The sequence below is a fragment of the Porites lutea genome, chromosome 12 (assembly GCF_958299795.1).
Source record: "Porites lutea chromosome 12, jaPorLute2.1, whole genome shotgun sequence".
Classification (NCBI taxonomy): Eukaryota; Metazoa; Cnidaria; class Anthozoa; order Scleractinia; family Poritidae; genus Porites; species Porites lutea.
In genome coordinates this window covers 3,462,703-3,481,187 of record NC_133212.1, presented here as the reverse complement: position 1 = coordinate 3,481,187, position 18,485 = coordinate 3,462,703, and the positions used below count along the sequence as shown (strand labels likewise).

Sequence of the window (18,485 nt, the reverse complement as noted above, 5' to 3'; positions counted from 1 at the left end):
TCCTAGATTTTTAAAGTGCCTAAACCATTAGTTTCGCATTTTGTTGTTGTTGTTGTTGTTGTTGTTGTTAATAGTAGAGGGTCTCAATGGGGTGGTAGCTTTTACGGTTATCGGCTAAAATTTTGGCTCTTTTACGGCTATCGGTTAATTTTTTTCAGTTACGGTTAACGAAAAAGTTAAAAATTAACTTCTTTTGTTTCAAAAAGTTAAATATTAAGTCTTCGGATCATCTCGGGATGAAATAAGCTATTCTTTTGAAAAAATGTCAATAGTCAATTTAAAAATAATCTTTGTGAAAAAGCAAAAGCAGACACGCAAACGCCCAACTCAAGGCCGGGGCGCGACATTCATTTAACAGAAATGGCCGTTTTCACACTAAAGAAGGATTATTCGTGTGAGACGGGTTATCCGTTTGATGATTCGCGTCAGATAGGTGATACGTCTTAATTTGGCAATGGAATAGTTTTAATTTTGAATAAACAATCCGCCTGACTTTTGAAGACAGGATTATCCGTTCCAGATAGCCTGTGTACAGCCGCCCCCTCCCCTCAGAAAGAAATCGGAGAAGGGGTGTCTGTGGGGAGGGCACGACTGTACACAGGCTAGTCTCAGACGGATGATCCATTTTTAGGGTCTAGTGTGAAAACGGCCAATAACAAAATTCCCGTGTCCAGTGTTTTTAATGATAGCGAAGGACTGTACGGAACGACTGTCTTGCCGTTGCCTTGTCCGTGGGCCGCATTATTATTCTGCGCGACTGATGCCTTTCGGGTCATGTGGTCCGAGCGAGTTCGCCACTGAAATGCCTTGACCGAGATTGCGTGGGAAGACGCCGAACAGGGACTAGGCATGGCGATGTCTACCGTAGCGTCCGAGAAAAACAGGGAAATGTTGTTTATCGGCAACGTGTTTTACAAACATCTAACATCTCTGCGTGTTGTTTCACTAGTGTTTCGAGGGCACGACCTCCTGAAAATTGCAAATATTAATCCCCAGCAGGAAGCCACACTTTCGCTATGGAAAAAATTAGTTCCCCAAGAAAGCGCCGGAAATGGAGCCTAGGTCTTGGTTAACACCTAAAAGGCGCTTCGCATAACGTACGCACGGAGTCACACTAACCGGGAAATAAAAATCGCAACCATAGGTTAGCACCTTCCTTAAAAGTAGCAAATCTAGGGAACACTTTCTTTTACGGTTAACTCTTTTTTACGCTATTTACGGCTAACGGTTAAATTTTTTTAATTTTTACGGCTATCGGCTAAATTTTTGGCCGTTTTACGCCTATCGGTTAACCCCATTGAGACCCTCATAGTAGCCTATATTCAATTTACTAGGTGGAAGTGGAAAAATTTTGAGAAGGAGAAAACATTGCTCAAATTGGCAAGTGCAACATGTCATTGAAAAATTGCCCTATTTACCTTTGAACAAGGCATTTCTAAGTCATTATGATATCATACACAAACAATCTTTGTGAAAACGTGGGATTTAATTTAACTTTCGGAAATTTGAAGATAAAAATCTACTTTACTGAAATAAATCTTATTCATACTTCCCTTCAGAGATTTCATATAAAGCAAAGTTCTCTTTTACTTTCATTCAGCACACACTCGGTTTGGCTTTTTTACCTCGACAGAGCTGTGCTTTTTCTTGGTGCAGTTTTTGAGGTAACGTGTATACCTTTTTTAGTTTTAGAGTTGTTGATATCTATCGGTTTTGAAAATCAGGCCCGGGAAAATGTTTGTTAACGATACGTAAATCAAAAGTTAAATCAATCCTTATCCTAGCAAAAACCTGGCCAAAACCGAAAGCTTTCCAGAAATACATAATTTTTCTTTCAAACTAAAAAAATATTCTATTTCTGACTGCGATCAGGAATAGAGCTAAGAATTTTAACCTTTATCTGTAAATTTTCATCGATTCTGTTTAACTCAATAAATTGGCATATCTTTTGTTCCTTTTGATTGTGGCAAGTTAAACATAGTTTTAAAAAAAGTATTTAGAGTGTTTTCTGTTTCTATTTTGTTCATTAACTCAAAATTGAATTCACGTTAACGTCGTTAACCTACGTTAGAAAATTATTAGCATGCCCCTTAATGCTGAATCGACTTTATGGGCACTTTTTCGTCTTTTGCCACTTTATCTTGGCCTTTTACTCTAATAAAAGTTGCTTCATTTTGTTCACGACTCGTATTTTGCACAGGTGCTGCTTTCCGAAAAAAAAAAATGAAAACGTTTGTTGCTGTCGTTTCTTGGCTCTCACTATGCAGTAAGTAAACCATGATATTTGTCAAACGTAGAGATAATTCATAAACTGGCGGGGTATCACGTTATTTGCTCAGTCATAAATACTAATTTTCTCTTGTAGGCTTTTTGGTGAATTATGCTCTAGCGTCAAATCTTTGTCGAGGTAGCTGTAGCGTTGACCTAGAGACAAAAGGATGCTACATTGACAAGAAGGTACGTTTTGCACACTGCTATCATTAATATAATGCATGTTTTTCACTATCACTTGTGTGCTTATTTAAATTCCAGATGAATCACTCCTCTTCGTGTTTGATATGTTTCTTATAAATGCTTATTGCCTTTCTACAATTCCTAGGGGGCCGGACGAGCTCTGCCCGACTATATCTACAACGAACGCGATCCTTCCACGGCCACCTACGGTGGAAGAAGAATTGAATGGAAAAACTGGAATCACTATTTTCCTGGATTCATCTGCCGCTGTGCTGAAAAGGCTAAACAGCGTGGGTATGACTTGATCGGTGTGCAGTTCTATGGTAAGAACACTAAATTTTAACCCTTTAATATAAAGATTTTAGTTTTTGTTTGTAACCGGTACAAATTTGCTGTTAAAAATAGTGCGGGAAGGTGTTAAAATATCAAGCAAATTCATCTTCGGTGATCATGTTCATAGTTCTAGTGAACATCCTGTTTTATAACGCATTGATCATACAAGGACAAATTTGATGCCCCCGGGGGACTCCCATATGAAAGGGGGCGGGGATGCTCGTCGTCTCGCTTAGTGGTGTAATTTTCCGATTTTGGTCTCACCTAGGGTGTTCTGGGCAAAACGCCATATATTTAACCGTAAAGGTCTCTTTTAGGGTTAAAACAACGTATGGGTACTTAAAAGTATTTGGTAAATATGTCTTTGCCATCATAAGAAGTCGCCGTATTATTTATTTGTCTGTGTTTTAAAATGGTCTCCTTTAGGGGTCAAAAAAAGTTTGGGCCACGCCCAGACTGATCTCCTTCAGGGTTTTAATTCAAAATGTCCGACTACTATCCCCGCCCCTTTCATATGGGAGTCCCCCGGCCTTAAGTTAAGGGGGAAAGTGAACTATAGCACAAAGTGGACACCAAACTGAGTGAAATACAAAAATATATCTCTTAAAAAAGTAAAACCATTGTTATTCAAGTAACAGAAATCGCAAGAAGACACGTAGTGAGGAGAAAAATGTTGAGCAAAAAACAGGCAGATAGATGTTTCGTTGAGTTGACGCTCATCTTTGAAACAATAGTCCGATAGCCATTGTAATCAACTGTGCAAAATTTTTCGTTGGAATTGACGGTTGGTTTATAAAAACATGACATAATTTTGCCATTATTTTTAACGGGTTACTATTTAGCGTAAATTAGATATTAGGCCTTTGACATAACAACTTCCCCCCTTTCCTCACAGTGAAAAATTATATTACGCGTCCAGGACTTATATAACCATTAGGGAGCTTAAGAAATGAAGACGTCGACGCCAAAACAACAACTTTGCACGTGCATCACACTTTGTTGTCGATTTCTTTGCCGTCGCTGCACGACTAGAAGGTGAAGGTGCCTAATTTCACATTTTGTCGAGGACGGAAACAAGAGACAACAACTTTCCTTTTCTTTTCCTGAACTTTGGTACGGTCCTTCATATAATTAGAATTCAACTCCACAAATATTTGCTAACATTTGACGAATTAAACGAGATGGAATAAGCGCGATAAAGTTTGAAACAGCGCGAATTCACTTTTAAAGTGACGTTTTCGTAGTCGTTGCCGTTAGTGACCAATGGTCCCTTTGCGCGAAACGGTCACATGGGACAAGAAACACCTGGATTGCTAACGACGCAGTGGGGCAAGAAATTAAAAACAAAGAGATGACATCATTCAAATAGCTAATATCCTTTCTTTTCAAGGTACCACTGCGTTGTTTACCTTCCAGCAAGGTGTTTTTTGTACCATGTGACCGTCTCTTGCGAAGGGCCTATTGACCATTTTTGCGCCTAGACTGGATCGGTGGGATGTCGAATTGTATTGTATGCTGTCCCTGAGGGGCTACGCACGCGTGTGGTCTATAAATTTTCGTGTGCAAGTTGTAATGCTTGTTATGTTGGTGAAACCAGCCGATACTTCTCCACACGAGTGCGCGAGCACTTACTTTCAGACAGGTCTTCGAACGTTTTTAAACATCTGCAGGGTTCAGAGCTTTGTAGAGCATCCTGCACACCGGATTGCTTCGAGATCCTAGACTCTGCAGCCACTAAGTACCAAGTGAAGCTTAAGGAATCCATGTTTATAAAATGGGAGAAGCCCGATCTCAACCAGCAGGTGAAACACATTAACCTGACTCTCTCCCTGTAAAGAACTAAGCGTCACTCATTTAACTTTGTTTTAGTACGCAATATTGACAACGCAATGTAACGAACTTTGTAAGATCGCGCGCGCTTTAAATTCAACGGCGATTTCAAAATATGTAACACTGAAGATGACGGATGTACCGTCGAAACATGTCTGGAAAATTAAAGAAAGTTGTTATGTTTATACGACTATCTATATTGTGGGATTGTTTTGAGACGTCATCTTTTTCAAGATTGCGCAGGAAAGGCAGGTCAAAGTTTGTCCCTCGAAACAGTCCCATAGTGCCATTCAACACAACATGGACTCAGTCTCCCTAGTTTCAAGTAAACCCTCAAATTGGCCAAATTATGACTTACGTTTTTTTGTAATAATTGACAGGAGAGTGTTGGGCAGGACACAAAGGGACAGATGATTATTCACAATACGGACTGGATTACAGTGGCTGCATTGAAGATGACTATCAACCCTGCACTAAGAATTCTCGTTACTGCGTCGGAAAGCATTTTCGCAATATGGTCTTTCAAATTGGTATGTTTTATTTTGAGATTTCAAACTTGACTTTCTGATCTATTTATATATCTTCCAATACAGCAACCGCTTTGAGGTTCACTTGACAGAGTGGATATGAAAGGGTTTTCGTCATGTTTCTTTCGCTTCTTGCACTAGAATTTTCTTTACAATACTTGTGAGTTAAGAAGAAATGAAAAATATGAGAATGAGCTTAAGTAAAAGCCTTCATTTCGACACGATTAAAAAAAAAATGAAATAAAAAATGAACAAAAAAACAGCAAGCTGATGTGGTAGTGTTACTGGAAAGACAAAATACTAATAAAAAATTTTAATGTGCTTCTCCACGGGCAGTCTTAGTCACAATAAAAAAAATACAGCGGAGCTGGTGTGGCGGTGTTATGTGAAGCATATAAAAATGCTAATAAAAAGTGCCTCTCTGTGGTTCCTGGAACTGTAGTGACATTGAAAAAGACGGGCATAGATATGACCTCTCGACCAATCAAAACTTGAGGAAATAAAAATAATTTTAATGATAATTTTTTCATTATCAATATCATCATCATTGTCATCATCATCATCATCATCGTCATCATCATCATCAACATCATCATCATCAACATCATTGTTGTTATTATCATTCTCTATTGCAGTGGATACCAGTTGCCCTGGGATCTCCTTTGAAAGGGTTGGTTGCTACAAAGATGCACACAGACAAACGCAGAGACCTTTGCCAGATTACCTCTTCAACGATCGCGATAAATGGATTCAGAACTGGAGCGGAAAGTCGATCGACTGGAGAAACTGGGATGTGTACGTTCCTCAGTTCGCTTGTAGATGCGCCCATACAGCTAAGGCCAAGAACTTCACTTACTTTGGCATGCAGTTTTACGGTAAATTTCAGTTGGTCAAAAGGGTAAATATACACTTAAAATGTAGACTGTAAATTGTAAAAACATCTTACGGTCTGCTCTATTCCGTCAGGTATTTTCAGGGATAATTAAATTGGTTGGGGGACCCTGGCTGACAGTCCGCTTGTTTGCGTAGTTTACAAAAGTATATGTGCAAGGGCTGTAAGACTGGGCCTATGGTTTATCATCCTTGTCCGAGAAGATTAGAAATAGAATCCCGCTATAGAAGGATTAGCCTGAGAAACCAGCCGACATTTGGCCACGGCACCAGTGGGTTTCCCGGCGAAATGACGTCTGAGCAACGAACGCAGAAATTCCTATTGACGCTGATGACGTGTCACTACCCAGATCTGGGTGACACGTCATAAGTATGGAATTTCTGCAGTCTGTCCTCAGTTGTCAGAAACCAGTGATGGCGTCGCAAAATGTCGCGGGCTGTCTTCTCAGGCTATAGAGAGAACTTTTAAGCCAATCAGATTACGGAATTCGTATGCCAGTGGGGTTGTACTAGATGTAATGGTCATAAAGTGTGTCTTTCTTGCAGGAGAGTGCTGGAGTGGTCAAAATGGAGAATCGACCTACTCCCGAGACGGCCCCAGTTCAAGCTGTGTTGACAAATGCCACTCATCCTGCAAGCAATACAGAAAGTTTTGCTCTGGCACGCATTTTGCTAATTTTGTCTACAGACTCAGTAAGAAATTAGACTTCTTGCAGTCCGCATTTTCGCTTATAATCCGTCCATTTCTTATCCCAGCCAGCATGACTGCAAACAACGACGCATGAAGTAACTTTGAAAAGAAAAAAAGAGACTGCTTGCCAGTGGCGGGGCCCGAGAGGCCCACCGGCCCCCCTGTTTTTAGACTAAACTTAGGCACAAAGCTCGAAAAAAATTTTTTGGAGACCGCACACCCCTTACCTTAAGGTCTGGGGCCGGTTTCTCGAATGTCCCGGTAACTTTTCGGGCCCGAAATCAAATCTTCAAATCGAAATATAAAGAGTAAGAGCGCGGGTCCTGGCTAGCAACTACTCCATTTTGTTTCATTAACTGATAGTTTTATCATGTTAGATGCAAAACTATTGAAACCTCTATCTTTCATGTAAACAACAACAGCTTTGCGGGCCCCGTTAAATTATCGGGACTTTCGAGAAACGGGCCCTTGGATCCGGCACTGCTTACAGCCTAGTAAGAAATATATTCAGTAAATAAACTGCCCTGAGATTGTAGTACCTCAAGACTTCACATAACTGGAATTAATCAACATTCTCAGGTCAATGAAGTCACGGCTTGTGCTCTTTCTGGTCGTCCAGCCTAAATTGACGTTACACGGCGTAGCGTTTTCTGGTCTTAATGGTCCTCTCTCTTATGTTAAAGGCGGTCTGTCACAATATTCTGAGTCGTCATGTTTTGCTATAGAGCGCTTTCACTCACGTGGCCAGCATCTGTACAAATTTTTTGGAACAAAAGAAAGCGTTTGTATAAGAAAAGAATTCATCTCCCATGGGATCGCTTGGTACACCAACATGGCCGACGTTTCATTGTTTTGGAACACCAATATGGCCGCCGTGATGTCATGTGAAAACGCTCTATAGCTACTTACACAGTAACCTCAGGGGATCTATTTGAATTAATGAAGAATCTTGACCAAAGAAGCGATGGCAACTCGAAAGGATTTAAGGAAGGAGCCAATGGCTGGGCACTCATATTCTCGACATTTTTTCCTTTACATTTAGACATGGATCTAGTACGTGTTCATCTATCAACCTCATCCCCAGGGCTTTTCCCTCAAAAAATTGAGGCAAAAGCCCTGGGGACGAGGTTGGTTCATCAATCTATCCATTTCTATTTATTTGGCCTTATCATAACAGCCATTATTTTCAATTCTCTACTTCTGTCAGAGCCAAAGGTCATAAACGGAGAAGACGAAACCTGCGATGTGAGTAAAACTCCAATTGGTTGCTACAACGAAAACCCAAAAAAACCTGCTCTCCCTAAAGTTTTCTACAACGAAGCCGACCCGGGAAAGCCAAACTTTGGAGGAAGCCTTCTACAATGGAGTAACTATTTCAAAGCTGATTTTAAAAAGTTCGTGTGCAAGTGTGCCCGTCTGGCGAAATCGTACAGATGGGGATATTTTGGAGTCAGGGAAACTGGTAGGTCAAAGGCGACTGATCATGAATATTGGGTCTGTACAAGAGAGAATAGGGAGATTAGGGAGTTTTACGCAACGACGACGGCGACGACAACGAGAACGGCAACTCGCTTATTCCATCTCGTTTAATTCGTACAAATGTTGGCAAATTTTTTTGGAGTTGACTTCTAAAGGACTGTATCAAGGTTTACGAAAAGAAAAAGAAAGTTATTGTCATGTGTTCTCGTCCTCGACAAAACGTGAAATTAGGCACTTTCACGTTGTAGTCGTGCAACGACTGCAGAGAAATGTACAAAAAAGGATGATGCCCGTGCAAAGTTGTTGTTTTGCTAATATAAATCCTTTTTGCCGTTCTCCTTGCGGTTGCCGTCATTGTTGCTTAAGCTCCCTATAATAATGAGATAGGGAAGAAAACGCCCTTGAAAACTGTAAATGTCACCAAAGTTATACTTAGATCAATTAAATGCTTGAAATTAACCGAGAGTTGGTTTCTGGAGAGGTCTGCAAACTTTTATTCAGTGTTGTCAGGAGAGAATTCAACGGTCGCCATTACAATATTCTGCATTGTTTACTTTGGGGCAGACGCGCGTGTACTTGAATTGATGACGTTTCAAATTTAATTAGTTAAGTAATTTTCATATATGGCAAGGGGTTGAGCCTCCTGACTGAGCCTCCCGTACAAAAACTTCGTTTTAACGGGTAATCCCGCGGGCTGGGGTATCTGACCTTTTCGTCATATGAGTGGTCCTTTTCCAAAACGGGAAAATAAATAGTGATCGCGAAAAGTGTCTGCTAGCGATTTACGTTATTTTTGTGAATACTTCTACCTACAGGTTTGTGTGTGAGTAACCCAAGTAACCCATCGAATTACGATAAGTACGGCAAGTGCACAGCAGGCCCACACACCTATGTTTGCCCGGTTTTAAATGGAATATGCGGAGCATTGGATGACAGTGCAAACTACATTTACCGAATAGATGATCTAGGTATGCAATAGACTTTAGTCAACTAAACCATAGAAAGTCTGACATTTTTGTCAATTGTAACACAGGAGGTTTATGTTCAAATTACGTTTTCGTTTCGGCCTTAACCGTGCATGCACACTACACCATAGCATTCTAATCAAGTTCCGGTCAATAAAGACTTTTTCGTTTATTCAATCCAAATGGAAATTGTTGCATTTTGAGAGGCTTTTACAGTTTTAGATTGTTAATCGCAATAAGTACGGAGGTTTTAGCACAAGAAGGAAACTCCAGAACTGAGTACTCAGAGTTTGACCATTTACCTGTTTTTGAACGTTTGATGTCAGATGGCCATCCTGTTATGTATTGATTGTCTTGTAATACATCTTACCAAAGGTTTTCCTTCCTCAGCTAACAATAACAACCCTCACGCCGACTCTCTTTCATCCCGCGTCTGGGCTAGCAAGCTAAAAAGATCCTCCCAGATTAAAAAGTGTTCAATTGTTTGTTTTATAACCTTACACCGTAATTTTTAGGGAGTTATTATAACTCCAAAAATGGAGTAAAAATTTTAGGTACAGGATAACCCCTTTTTGGGGGTTATTTTAACTCCTAATTTAACTCCGAATTTGGGTCATTTTTACTCCTGAAAAAGAGTTCTTTTTACTCCCAGTCTGGAGTTAAAATAACTCCGAAATGGGGTTACTTTTACTCCTTACATGGGTTGTTTTTACTCTTTTTGGAGTTAATTTAGGTAAGCTAGCTGAAACTGTTATTTGACTTTTCCATCAATTTAAAATAGCTTATTGAATGTCTCAAAATGTCCGAACCAACCAATTACTGCAATTACGGGATCAATTTAGGCTTCTGGGAAACTCCCCACCTACCCCTCCCCTAAGCTAACAAAATGTTGGCTTAGGGGAGGGGTAGGCGGGGAGTTTCCCAGAAACCTACGTCGATCCCAATTACGATAGCGTCCCAAGTATCCCGAAGGTGAAAAGAAACTGCTTACCTACACGATTCAGGAGAAACTGCAGCCTATTCCAAGGCTTCGCTCAAGATAGGAGCAACAACCTAGCTGCATGGCAATTACCTACGCGCTCAAAAGAGAGAACGGGGAAGATAGAGAGCGCGGCAAGAACTGGTGGGAGAAACTTGAGGCCCGGGGGGGGGAACCCCGTATATGAAGGGGATGGGGATGCTTGTAGTCTCGCTTAGGGGTGTAAATTTCGGATTTTGGTCTCACTTAGGGTGTTCTTGACAAAACGCCATCATATTTAGCCGTGAAGGTCTCGTTTAAGGTTGCACGCAAAAAAATATAAAAATATATATTTGATAAGTATATTTATAATTCGTTTTATCCACTCCATTCATATAAATCCAAGTTTTCTCATTTGTCTGTGTTTTAACATGGTCTCTTTTAGGGGTCAAAAAAAGCTTGGGCCACGCCCAGATCGGTCTCCTTTAGGGGTTTAATTCCAAATTTCCGACGAGTATCCCCACCCCTTTCATATGCGGAGTCCCCCCGGGACTTGATGGCATTGGGTGGAATGCCAAGCCTGCAAAACCTGACCATGTCTAATCGATGACAAGTTTCGTTCATTTCGCTACCCTGTTTAAGACAAACAAATTATCTTAAATCACTTCAAACTCACTGAAGTGTATAATTTCTCCGTTTTACCATGACACATAATCTTTGATGCCATTTCTAAGATTAAAAGGATATGCTAGAAATAATCTGTTGCCATTATCATCACCATAATCATTATCGTTATCTTTATTGGTATCGCTATCGTTATCGTAATCATAACCATTTTCTTTCCATTTGTTTTATGAACCGAAACTCCAGTTTGAGGCCAAAGCTGAGGCACCCAAAGAAGATCCCATCACTCAAGAGTAAGGATGAACAACAGTCTCATACAGGAAAAAAAAAAGAGATTCTAATTTGACTTCGAAGTTCTAGGTTATAAATCGAGTATTTTAAGTTAAAGATGTAAAAGTGGCGGGAGCCCACAGGGGATCAGTCTATGAAACCGTCAAATATAATGTATGTAACTTTTAAAATAAGCAACAGCTATTAAAAAAAACAGTACTTTCCTGTCTAAATCATTCGTTTGTTGATATCATTTGTATCAATAGAGAGGAGAACACTGTACCCAGGGTGCCAGACGCTTTTCATGCGCGGTTTCCGTTGGCGGTCAAGTCTTAAAAAGTGACCCGCCCGAAAGATGTTGGCTTTTTTGGATTCGCCGCTCGTGTCTTCGGACTTCGGCCGAAGACGTGTCGGCTTGTGGCCAACGAAGCTCCTCGTCGCACGCGAGATAACCTCTTGTACCCGGGGTAGGAGAGGTGCGACGTCACTGAGTTCCCAATTGCTATTTCATCCCGCTTCTTGCCTTTTCCCTTACTACAGAGCCTGTTCCCAGGCTACATATATCGCCTACCTCAATCCGCTTGCTAGAAGCACGTTGTCGCTTAAAATTATCTAAATCCTAGACTACAAGTAGCCCCATAGTTTTCCTCAGGGATAGTAGGGCGACGGAAACGCAAGCGCGCGTGAAATCACCCTACTATCCCTGAGGGAAAATGGGGACTACTCGTAGTCTATATAAATCCATCCGTTAGGAACTACAGGCCAACACGTGATTGAATAGAAAATTAAACTGACTGCTTTATTAGCTGCTTAGAAACATGTAAATGACACACTGCAAATGTAGAAGAAGGCGCAGGTGGGAACAAATGAAGGAGATCAAGACGGATTGCAACTGGGGTTTTTGAAACTGTCCAGCACTAACCGTTTTTCAAAGTCAATCTCTCTTTTCTAAGTGACTTGGGATTAATCGAACGTTTGAGTTACCTCAGAGGGCTTCTCATGACAAGTAATTTCAGCACATGATTTTAAGTTAATTTCCGCAGCGAGAAACGGCGATAAATTGGAAAACTAGATAAAACTGGGGACGGTCGGGAAACAACCATTCTTGAGAAAATAAAACCAAGGTTACCATGGATATTGAAGGTTTTCATGCAGCCGCTAAGCTTAATTATTAACGGGAAAACAAGGGGGTAGCGATGAACGCTAAAGAACCTATAATATTGCACGTGCTATAGATGAGCCTACAGGCTGAACTATAGCTTTACAAGTTCCATTTTAGCAAGCCATCCCAGCAGACTTATCAACTTTTTTTTTGTTCAAAAGTCAGCTGAAAAGATTATATGGTCATGTGAAAAAATATGGACTTTATCACGTGTTACTTTCCCAAGCCTTCTTGGAACAATTAAAGCTTTTGACCTTTTAAAGTGTCATCAAAAGACTGCTGACATATACGCCAAAGTTACTGTATTTGAAAATATGCATATGGCCAATTTACAGAGTCGGTACACAACTGAAGCCAACTGCCGCGTCCCGTGAAAGCCTCTCGACCAATTCCCATAGGCGACAACATAATCACAAACTACAAAAGCGATGCTCTTTGTTTTTGGTCGGTTTGGCGTCTAAACGACTTAATTTAAATGTTTGCAGTTATTGATTGCCGTTGTTCAGTTATTTGATTTTCGTGGCTGTCACACGAGCGTACTAAACTCTGCAAAACCGAGAATAACTTGAACTTTCCACTGGAAGGAGATCGGAGCGTCGAAAGGTGAGTTGTAGCTGATTGTGACTGATTGCCTACCGAACAAGTAAGCCTCGTTTTTGGGCCTTATTGGAAATGTTTCAGAAAATGTTGTCATAATTTGTGGGTGCATCAAACAAAGAAATTCATAAAAAATGTCAACAGGTTGGACAGCCACAAGAAAGAGTAGGAGTTACATTGTTTGTAATAGGATTACTTTACATTTCTGACGGATCAAACAGCTAGATCTCCGTCTGTATTTTACAATTTTCAATTAATCAAATTCTTATTTTAGCAATATCTGCCTATTCCTGAGAACCGTCTTCTTCACAAGTCTCATTCTTAGCCAGTAACCGGAGAATTTTTTGGGAATTTTTTTTTCACATTTCAGAACCACAAGAAAACTCCTCAGCCGAAATTGTTGGCTTGATTTTTAAGAAGAGCCTCTAGCAATTGGAGAGCTAAACTGTGTGGACATTGATCGGCAGAACTGCTTTGGTCTGTCTGATTAACGCAGCATGTTCGTCGAAGAAGTAGACGCAAATACAGCGGAGCAAGACGATGTGGTTTCCAACATCAAAACGAATCTAACCTGTCAAAGTTGCGACAAACTGTTCTTGGATCCGCGAATTCTGCCTTGCCTGCATACATTCTATACATTCTGTTGCCAGTGTATTGAATCCTTTGTGCGAAACCGACCCATGAAGGACAAAATACTCAAATGTCCGACTTGTCAACTGGAAACGGGGCTGGATAGTCGCTCCGCCGTGAGAAAGCTTCCCGCGAATTCTCTTCTTGTTTCACTTCTTGATTTGCTGCTTATTCAACAAGGTGAAACTGTTAGGTGCGACATCTGCGACGATAGCGAGGAGGCATCAGCTCGTGTCCGTTGTAAGGAATGTTCGGTTTACTTGTGCGAGCTCCACGAGGAGGCTCACAAGAGAGCGAGGGATACAAAACAACATGTGCTTCTCTCATTGGGTAAGTTAAAGTTTTCCCTCTCAACTAGAATGACAATTTACCTATTTTGGCAAAATTACATACTGCATGAAATAATAAATCAAGAACAATACAGGCAAAACAAAGAAACAAAATTTGGAATCCGATCCTGTTTTAAACGAACTGCACTTTAGTGGTCAAATACTTTTAACAAGGAACAAAATTCAATTCGTGAAGAGCGTTTCACAACAATTTTGCCTAGGCCCTAGTCCTCATTATACCGCGCGGCCTATTCGTTTTGAGTCACGTGGTCCGAGCGAACGTCTTGTATTCTTCGATTTGAAGGTTTTGAGAAACTCCGTATGGAACTACATGTAATTATAGATAGAGGCAATTAAAAGTACAATTATGACGCTGCGGGGAGGGGTTGGGGGTGGTGGGACGTAGAAAGCACCAGGGGGCACTGCAACGTCTTTTCTGGGACAGTCAAAATTCACCAGCCAGAATTAAACCGAAAGCTCAAGGATCCGAGACTGGTGACAATCCGCACTATCTAGTGTGCCACTTGTCTTGATCAACTGCAATTTATTCAACAGATCACTTGAAAAGCATGTCTCTCAGAGAACTTAACCGCCCGACTTACTGCTCAGCCCACACGGATGAGAAACTAGCTCTATTCTGCGACACCTGCAATGTGAGTATCTGCCGTAACTGCGCCCTTGGCGATCATAAACAACACGACACTCAGTTCCTTGAGGACGCCTACTCCAAACTTCGACCACGACTTTCAGAGCTGCTTGACCAAACAAAGAGTGTTTGCATCAAGGTGGAAAATGCCATTCCCATGTTGGATTGGAGGTTAGCACGAGTCAACTTGAAGGCTGATGGTGTCTTGAGAGATATTGAAGAGAGCATCAGTGCGAAGATTAAAGCTTTAGAACAACGTAGAAAGGAGCTACGATCCACGGTGGAACTGATAAGGATAAACAGAAAAACTATTTTGGAAATGCAGAAGAAAAAACTAGAGGCATCCCGGGATACCTTTTCCCTAGGGATGCCTTTTCCCTAGGCAGAAGAGAAATTACAGAATTACAAAAGTCCTTACAAGAGAAAGCAGATGAAGTGCGACAATTGCAGAAGCAATTGGTTGACACAAATCATGCTAACCACACAGAAATAGTCAAGATGCGTTTAGAGGTGAACGCGTGTAAAGAAGTTGCCCCACAGGTGACCCAGGCTCTTTGATAGCACCACAGTACAGTTCTAGAAAAATTACAGTGTTTGTATGGGGTAAAATATTCCGACAGAATATGAATTGCAATAACTGAGACGAATGTGAAAGGCATGTGCACCAGTAAACAAAGAACTAGCACTATTAACATATTTAGCGATTAATGCTGCCGTAACACGCCGACTTCTTGTCAATACAACTGAACGTTCTATCAATCAAATGTGTGAACCATCGTGAGTTTCGTGACACCTCTCTTTGAATTTGGTCCTGTTGTACAAATGCCACGGTAAGAGCCAAAATTCACTTATATCTTTTGCTCGTTATAAGTTTTGTTAACCCTTCTTCTTTGTTATTTCCTTTGCACTTATAACCTTGCCCTATTGATGTTTGATAGACTCTCTGAGGACCAGCGCCAGGTGCTGAATATAGTTCGAGAGGGACACAATGTCTTTATAACAGGTCAGGGTGGTACGGGGAAATCGTTTTTTGGTTATGTAAATATATAAAGAGCTGACGAGATCGGGAAAGCGCAAGGCGATCATTTGTTCAAGTGGAATCGCAGGAGCCATATAGTGATGGGCATGCATCCACTGTCCACTCGTTCTGCGGACTAAAAACAGCCGAGCTGCCTTGGTTTAAGGGGTTAAGAGGTCAGTTTCAAACAGTATACTGTAGTTTCTGAAAACGCCAATAACATAAACTGTTTAATCTGGGACGAAGTTTCAATGTCTAGCCGGAGAATTTTGGAAGTCGTTAATCACATACAAATCGAAATCTCCCGAGGTATGAAAAATTGTGGGTCCTGTTCCGAACTTAATGGATGATGGACAATTCATGTTTCGGTCTCCTGTGCTAATCGCGCTAGTTCTTTGTTTACTGGTGCACATGCCTTTCACATTCGTCTCAGTTATCGCAATTCATATTCTGTCGGAATTTTCTGTATAATTTTTCACATTATTTTGTAAGCTTCACCCGTTTATTTACGATCGTTTCGCTCGAGAGTTCACAGTTCAACCTTGTTTTTAGCCCGCTTTGTAAGTATTTAGCGTTGTTATTTCATAGTTTCATTACTGTTATTTGCATTCCTTAGTAAAAGAAATGGGGTGCCTTGTAACTTGGCAGACTATTCTGTTTTATTTAATTTTTGTAGCCATTTAAATTTAGGCGCATGTGCGGGGTTTGCTCTGGCGAATTGTGATTGGCTAGGAAGAACAATTGCCTTCTATCAAGTATTTTTCCAGCAGGGGAGGGTGGCGTTGGGCAAATGATGTATCGGTCCCCAGAAAGGTCACCCCAGGACTCCCGGGATGGAATTTTTTTGTAGAGTGCCCAGGCCTCATTTTCTTGGCCGCGCGTTGATTCGGCGAGCATATTCTAAAAGCTCGGTCTGTTTGGATTATATCCTTCGAGTTTGTCAAAGTCTGTGGGATTCATTTCTCTATCTGGGAAAGCTTCACTGGTTTCTATATTTGTTTCTATATATTGTTTATTTTACCGTTGGAGTTCGAATTTCGTGGAAAAAGTTCTGAAAGTTGTGTTGAATGAGAGCGAAAATGGCATCTCGTGTCTCCTACCTTGTATATTATTATTGTATAAACATGATAAAGAGTGAATTTGAACAAATTAATGCAAATTATCACGAAACTTCGTTGGAGCAATAAGGACAACAACAACTAACTGCAGAGTAAGTGTCATTGATCTTTATTTAGTATTTCCTAGAAATTTTAGGATGATATTTTTACCCCATACAAACACTGTAATTTTACTAGAACCGTACTGTGGTACTATCACAGAGCCTGGGTTACCTGTGGTTTCCCCTTGACTTTTACTTTGTTCTCGACATCCTTTTTTTGTCTGTTCCCGAATTCAAATTTTATTCTAATCAGTATTTTGGTTAGAAGTGTGTGTTTGAATATCCCAATCTTAACGGCTCAATCCACCACTGAACTTAAACTGCCACTGAGGTCTTCATAACGGCCGTAATAGACTATCGTGGAACCGAAGGCATGCTTGCTATATAGTTTCTTATAGTTTGGATAGTATTTGCAAGGTAAAACCCAAAAATAGATAGCTGTTCAAAGGTCCTCAAGCAAAGGACTTAAAGTATCATCAAGCATGTAATTTTCACGTTTTAGTATGACGCAAAACTATTGACGCTCCAAAGAAGCAACGCAAAGGCTCAGGGAGGTCAAACGTCTAATGCCAACAGCGACATATTTAGAAAGGTAACCATGTAAAAGCTATCGTCCTTTACTATGTTCAGAAGATATAGTTCCTCGCGAAGAGGGGCCAAAGGCCTGGCGAAGAGTGTTTTCTTATATTCATACTGTTGGTCTATTACAGGCTCAAGCTAGGCTCACGAGGTTGTGTGATAAACGTATTTTTAGTTCATACTTTGAAGAGGCCAATAATACTGGGGAATTTAGGCATAAAGGGTGAAAGAGAGGAGAGGTTCTCTCTACCTTTTATTTTCTCCACGCATGTCCAAGAGATAAAGTAGGGTGGGCCGGGGGAAAAATTGGTTTCCTAATCTATGTACAACAAATCTCCGTTTACAGTTATATATTTTCATCGTGTATTTTTTTTTGAACAGAAACTCCAGTCTGCCAAAGCTGAAGCGCAAAAGGAGATCACATCACTCAAGAGCAAGGTTTCAGAATTGGAGCGAAAGCTTTCAGCTCAACAGACCACCGTGGCAAAAAGAAAAAGATTTTAGCTTTTCTAGTTATTAAGAAAAACTATTACAGAGACTTGAATGGATTTCTTGACACCCTGAAAAACTGTGTAATATGTTCTTCCCTGCCCCAAAACGAGTGTTGCTGGAGAATCAAGTATGAATCAAACAGGTGGCGGATGGATCTACAAGACAGATTGATATTTAAAAACGTGGAATTATTTCAAAATTGATGGCGTGTCCCTTCCTCTTTTCAAACAAATCGGGTAAAAAACACATTTTTCAAGGCTGTAAACCGATTTAAATCTTAACGTATTGTTCAGGCCTTATTGAATGTTTGCACGCGTAATAGTTAAGGAACAATTAATGGACAGATCTAGAGATGAAGTGGGCACAGAACATGACACTTCTCTTTTTCCATATAATGCTATATTTTACCTGAGTCTTTTTCATGAAAGATTAGTCGTTCATTTCCTGACGATTTCACTTAATGTTAAATGATAGTTACGGAAATAAATTATAAATGGACATGACTTACGGCCAGTGTGTTCGATCGACTTGTGATACAAAGCTTCCTGTTTGCTTTTTATTATAATTAGGGAAGGACCATTATAGAAAGTTATGGGAGGACGGGCAAAGTACAAAGAGGAAAATTCCTACAAGGGAAAATAAATGAAAAAAATCCATGCACGTAGAGTAGCCCTGAAATATTTTTGCACTGGCCTAAAAAATAAAGCTCAAAATTTGCCCTTCCTCCCCCTAACTTTTCTAATGGCCCGTCCCCTAGGTTAGAGGTTGTATAAATGCCATAACACTGAGAACAGTCTTCGTTGTCTCCTTAGACAATGAACGTTGCACCACTTGGTTTCTCTTCTACAAGG

General features: G+C 40.5%; 2 protein-coding genes across 2 annotated transcripts; both read left to right on the top strand.

The window, feature by feature from the left end:
• The first annotated feature begins 2,204 nt into the window (after positions 1 to 2,204).
• On the top strand, positions 2,205 to 11,243 carry LOC140921365 (uncharacterized). The gene is made up of 9 exons (XM_073371365.1): positions 2,205 to 2,266; positions 2,366 to 2,457; positions 2,600 to 2,777; positions 4,998 to 5,147; positions 5,780 to 6,019; positions 6,582 to 6,728; positions 7,934 to 8,188; positions 9,021 to 9,173; positions 10,999 to 11,243. Exons 1-9 carry the CDS (start codon positions 2,224 to 2,226, stop codon positions 11,001 to 11,003), a joined length of 1,263 nt encoding a protein of 420 aa, XP_073227466.1. The 5' UTR covers positions 2,205 to 2,223; the 3' UTR covers positions 11,004 to 11,243.
• Positions 11,244 to 13,278: 2,035 nt separating this feature from the next.
• On the top strand, positions 13,279 to 17,646 carry LOC140921911 (E3 ubiquitin-protein ligase TRIM45-like). The gene is made up of 5 exons (XM_073371908.1): positions 13,279 to 13,741; positions 14,296 to 14,643; positions 14,769 to 14,896; positions 17,066 to 17,155; positions 17,524 to 17,646. Exons 1-5 carry the CDS (start codon positions 13,279 to 13,281, stop codon positions 17,644 to 17,646), a joined length of 1,152 nt encoding a protein of 383 aa, XP_073228009.1.
• Positions 17,647 to 18,485: the final 839 nt, after the last annotated feature.

Bases quoted from the DNA above. Each gene is read 5' to 3' on its own strand.
- LOC140921365 (XM_073371365.1), top strand. From the start codon at position 2,224: ATGAAAACGTTTGTTGCTGTCGTTTCTTGGCTCTCACTATGCA. The intron at 6,020-6,581 runs GTAAATTTCAGT...TCTTTCTTGCAG, and splicing joins CTTTGGCATGCAGTTTTACG to GAGAGTGCTGGAGTGGTCAA. The intron at 6,729-7,933 runs GTAAGAAATTAG...TACTTCTGTCAG, and splicing joins TAATTTTGTCTACAGACTCA to AGCCAAAGGTCATAAACGGA.
- LOC140921911 (XM_073371908.1), top strand. From the start codon at position 13,279: ATGTTCGTCGAAGAAGTAGACGCAAATACAGCGGAGCAAGACGATGTG. The intron at 14,897-17,065 runs GTGAACGCGTGT...TTCACGTTTTAG, and splicing joins TAGTCAAGATGCGTTTAGAG to TATGACGCAAAACTATTGAC. The intron at 17,156-17,523 runs GTAACCATGTAA...TTTTTTGAACAG, and splicing joins ACAGCGACATATTTAGAAAG to AAACTCCAGTCTGCCAAAGC.